The following is a 5144-nucleotide window of genomic DNA, read 5'->3' on the forward strand; positions in this document are numbered from 1 at the left end:
TCGGTCCCATAAAAAAATAATAATTGTGGAAAATTTCCGCCCTTATCTTTATTTTTCAGTTAGGGCTCGAAAAAATAAGAACGTTAAAAAAATTGTGCCGATACTTTTTTTACTTAACAATTAAATATAGCAAATTAAAAAAACTACCTTGTAGCCCATTCAACTGCAGTATAATAAGCCCAAGTTTGAAGTTAGAAGGACTTACCGTTGATTTTTGGCAAGTTTTTTGTTGACCGTTTTATTCATGGAAAAACCATTAACAACTCCGTATGGAAAAAATTACTGACACTGTTAAAAAAAAATCCCACAAATCAAGGGCAAATCCTAGCCAGGGCCGAAGAGANATGGAAAAAATTACTGACACTGTTAAAAAAAAATCCCACAAATCAAGGGCAAATCCTAGCCAGGGCCGAAGAGAGAAAACTCGGGCCTAGGACTAAAAAATCATGGGCCCCTATATATAAATTGTATTAATTTAAAAGCATGTGGCCCAAATCGCCGAAAACGAAACAAAGGGGAACAATTTTTTTCTCAGGTTTCGCAGATTTTTTATTATATCTGGGTCATACATATTCTGAGGTATCAGACAATATATGAAAATTCAAGAGCCAACATTTTTTTTCAATATACTTGCTTCACTCCGCTTGCCTTGTAGTGAAGTTAATAAAAAAGTATTCGAAAAAATAATCAGTGATTAACTTTGTAAATGAAGATTAAGTAGGCAGCATTTTTAATGTAATGTAACAGTAAAAATACCAAACAGTTTTTTTTTTGGAGCGGAATCCACCAGGATAAAAAAATGGGAAAATCTGGTTTTCTTCGAGCATTTTCGGCCTTCTTTCATAAAAAATAAAGCATTTTCCTATACTCTTCATTATCAATTTGTTTTCGGTGGAAAACTATTTGTAACATAAGAGAATTTTTACTAATTGAATTTTCAGGTAAAATTACCTTTTATTTAGTTAGAGATAGGGTTCATTTTAAAGGCAACATTGTAAGCTATTCAACGTGTTATTGACTCATACTTAAAATTTATATTCTTTCTAACTCAAATAGGCTCAGAAAACATACATAGCTGTTGAAATATTTATAACTCAGTTTTATTATATTTTAGGCATATATTAAGTATTGCCGCATACTTATGCTTTCAGATGCAAGAAAAAAACTATCCGAAATTTGTTTTCTGGCGGGTTTCATTATATTTCTGGCGGCATTTATAAAGCACTGTGAGCCAAAACCAAAATGTTCTGTAGCAGTCCACGTTTTGAGCTCGCAAAAATAAGAACTTATTTTATTTATGGTGTCAGAAACAATCAGTACGAATCGGAATATATTTATAATAGAAGCCTACAACGACTGAGCAACAGAGCTGAAATTTCGCAACAATTATTTTTTGGAACCGACATAGAAATTTTGATATGAGACCGAAACAAAACAAGGCATTCCTTTTAATAGGTACGTAACTACCCAATACACATTGTGGCGAACGTTCGAAAAAACCTTCGTTATCCAATATGAATATCGAACTGAGGACGAACTCATAACCAACCTTAGTTTTCCAACGTTCATACACTCGAAATTGGTTCGAAAAAAATTAAAACCGTAGTAACAAAAGAGAAAGTGAAATGCAGCTCATTCTCGAAGTGAACTAGAAGACAATCACTCCCTCTCCACAAAATTTCAATTATATAGTGGGCTGGATTTCAAATGTATACCGAAGCGTAAATACATTGGATAACGAAGGTTACGTTTTGCTGGAGAATAGCCTACTACTTGAATCGAATACTAACCCATTGCACATCCATTATCGAAGGTGATAATCGAAAAAAGGATTGGTTTTCCAATCATTTTCGAATTGTTAACCAAGCGCTATGTTTATTGGGTATGTATGTTCATAGATACATGTTATCAAATGCAAATGACGGTTAGCGGAGGCGTGGTGTGTGCTTGGTAAACTGTCTGCGGTGTATCAATTTCCGCATTAATGCACACAACACTCCTTCCACCAGCAAAGCGATGCGTAGTTCACGTCAAGTTGGGATATTCTGCAAACATACCTGATAAATATAGCATACATATTTCACATACATACATAAGTACTGTATCTATGCACATACATACATATGTATGAAGTATAAATACACTCATATGCAGAATAGCTTGTCTTTACCTCCTGCCTGCGCTGCCACATATCAAAGTGTCATTATCAGCTGTGCTATGCTGCAACCTGTGGTTGTGTCTACATAAGCATGCCAAACATAAGTGTATGTAGATATGTGAAACCATTGACTGGGCGTGCAGTAGTGGGGAATGGGCACATACATGTATGTAGTCATATCGGTAAAGATGATGCGGGGGCGAGAACGCAACGAAACCAAACACTATGGTTGGGAAACTGCAACCCTTGCATTAGTGGTCAACATAAGCCGAAATGCGAAAAGTTTATGTGTCGCATTGTGCCACACGTGACCAACTACCGGACATGCCTGACTGCCTAAGCACACATTCGCATGCATGCCAGTATGTGAGCTATGCCTATGTAATATGTGTATGTACATTTTCATTGCCAAAGTTGACTTTTGGAAACCATTGTGGCAAATTTATAAATTCATTAAATTGTCTGGTGGACGAATATATGGAACACTTGGTAAAAAAAATATACTCGCAGTTAGCAAAATTATCTGTTAAAAGTGAACTAAATATAAAATCGATATAACGGTGATTTCATTTATAAATTTCAAAGGTTGTACAGGATTTGTATGGGACTTTATTTTTAGCATATGCCTGGTGGAAAGGAGTTGCCGTAAGTAGTCCATTAAGTTTTGTTTGGTAGAACGTGCTGGCAAGTTAAGCAAGTCAATTTTTGGATCCTCATTCTTTAGTTGATCTACTGAAACGAATTTCTGCCAACCTTGCTAAAAAATTTAATATATTTTCCGCATTTTTAGCAAGCACAGGAAACAAGTAGTGAGAGAGAATATGTTGATGGCAAGTGGAAACTCCACTCCAAAGATAAGATCGAACGTATGTACATGGCGTATGAGTAACATTTTCATCTCGTCCGGGGAAGGCAGGCAGTCTGCACACGGGTCTTATAGCTTTAGACGCGACCTTTACTATTTCTTATGCAGCAACGATTCCTCAACGCGTCAAGATCTGCATACGAAGGGAGTGTAAAGTGATGAAAAATTATTATTTTTTTCAATTATGTTTTAATTTCTTATTTTATTGTTCCATCTGAAATTTGCATAAAATGCATGCACGCACTCGGAGAATTGTAAACAAGCTTCTTCTTCCTATTTTTCAACACTGCTGTACCGCAAGCGATTCGCAGCTACATGAGGCGATTTTTTGACGGGCGATAATCGCCAACAAAAGCTGACTTGGTATCTAATTTGCGGCAAGTGATTTTCTTGAGCAATGTTGAATCACCTAGAAAATCGTCTCATGTATGTAAATGCAGCTTAACTCAACTCGTCTGGGTAACTCATACGCCATGCACGTATATATACATACGTTCGATTTTAACTTTTCCGTGATATTTGATAGATCCAATATTGATCCGCCATTTTGAATTTATAAAACCTGATTTCAGGTTTATAATCAGCGCCTCTATGGAACCGCAATTGTAAAGTTTTAAGCGAATCTAATTGAGTTTGATTTTTTTGTCCTACATTTTGAATTTTTCCAATCTGGCTTCAGATTCGTAATCAGCGACCCCAAAACCACCGAATAACGAATTCCAAGTGAATCCGATAAATTAAAAAAATCTTTCGCCATTTTGAATATAGAAATTCTGATGATATATTCGTGATTAGCGACCCTTAAAACATTAGAATCCGTCTTGAACTGATAACTGACAACTGTTTTAACAAATTGAATAAGAAAATTTATTTACGCATTCACGGACATGACATCTTCTAAGGGTCGCAGCATTTACGCAATACTAAGTTTTCAATTCTGGCGTATTTTGTTTGAAGCATTATAAATTTGCGATTGTTTTGACATACTTTTTAATCATTTCTATCGCAGAGAAATTTGGGCATTGGATACATACATATATTTATATATATATTTTCTTTTACTTACATGAAAAGCTAAAATATTTGAAAGGCTAGCAAAAATGGGTTCAGCGGCGAAAGCTAAGGTATCTGTTGATTCTTCCACCGTGTGCATAACTTGCAGAATCTATAAATAGAGAATGAAAAACAAAAAAATATCATAACAACTTTCAACGTGGCCGCAATTTCTAAAGCACACAATAAATAAATAGTACCAACTCACCCTTGGATGACGAAATCTTTCCATTGTTTTTACTGAATTTTTCAGCAATTCCGTTACGGTTTCCTTGCGTCTCGGCTTGTGCAGTTTTTCTGCAATTTTCTTCTCGAAGACGAATATTGAACATTCCTAATAAAAAACAGAAACCCAGGTTTAAACGAGTTAAAAATCATTGTTAGAGGCTACGTAAATGGCGCAAACTTTTTATGCAGCGATTAGTGACCTTCTCAGCCGCGGAATTAAAATTTGATTTAGAACACAAAAAACAAGAATAAATCTGGTTGGTAAAATTCATCTGACCTAAAACCCTGAAGTCAATTCTACTTCAGCCCATCACCGACAGCAGAACTCATTAAAATTAACATGAGACCAAGTCTGATAGCGTGTCTCCTTATGGCACAAATCTGAGATAGTTAGAGAAATTTAAGTTTCTTTAAGTTATTTTTTCATCTCCTTTCTGCTGTAAAAAAATACATTAAAAACGAATGTCGGAAAGGGGAGAAGTGACATGTAACCTATTTGTATACATCGAAGGTACCCAAGCTTCCTAAGCGGCTATTTCGGTGATTTAGCTGGCTTTTTAACAGGGCCAACATTTTCACTCTCCCTGGGTGAAAGAGATCAAGCTGCAGCTGGGAAACCACTTCCATGCCATACTGGTTTCGACCGACTTACGGTTTTTAACAGCATCTCCGCGCCGCAATCGCAATTTCCAATAAATACAGTGCTGCTCAAATTGCACGCCGACAACAATCGAAGCAAAGGCGTATAAACATTGTTGGCAACACACCAGGGTAAATGTCCGGCCGGTTCTAAATAATTTTGTGCAAATTTTGTCACTGGGCACTAGTAGGACTTCAGAC

The 5144-nt window shown here is 36.1% G+C and overlaps 1 protein-coding gene across 1 annotated transcript in view; it reads right to left on the bottom strand.

The window, feature by feature from the left end:
* The window catches only part of bma (SCY1-like protein bma), a gene marked incomplete at its 5' end in the record, with an annotated part of 63179 nt that extends 58769 nt beyond the window's left edge, over window positions 1–4410 (bottom strand). The window contains 2 exons of the mRNA XM_017622481.1: window positions 4090–4188; window positions 4285–4410. Coding sequence (XP_017477970.1) covers window positions 4090–4188; window positions 4285–4410 — 225 coding nt within the window. The remainder of the gene's footprint in view (window positions 1–4089; window positions 4189–4284) is intronic.
* Window positions 4411–5144: the final 734 nt, after the last annotated feature.

This window comes from Rhagoletis zephyria, unplaced genomic scaffold (genome assembly GCF_001687245.7).
Source record: "Rhagoletis zephyria isolate East Lansing unplaced genomic scaffold, Rhagoletis_zephyria_1.1 Rzeph_scaffold_02815, whole genome shotgun sequence".
NCBI lineage: Eukaryota > Metazoa > Arthropoda > Insecta > Diptera > Tephritidae > Rhagoletis > Rhagoletis zephyria.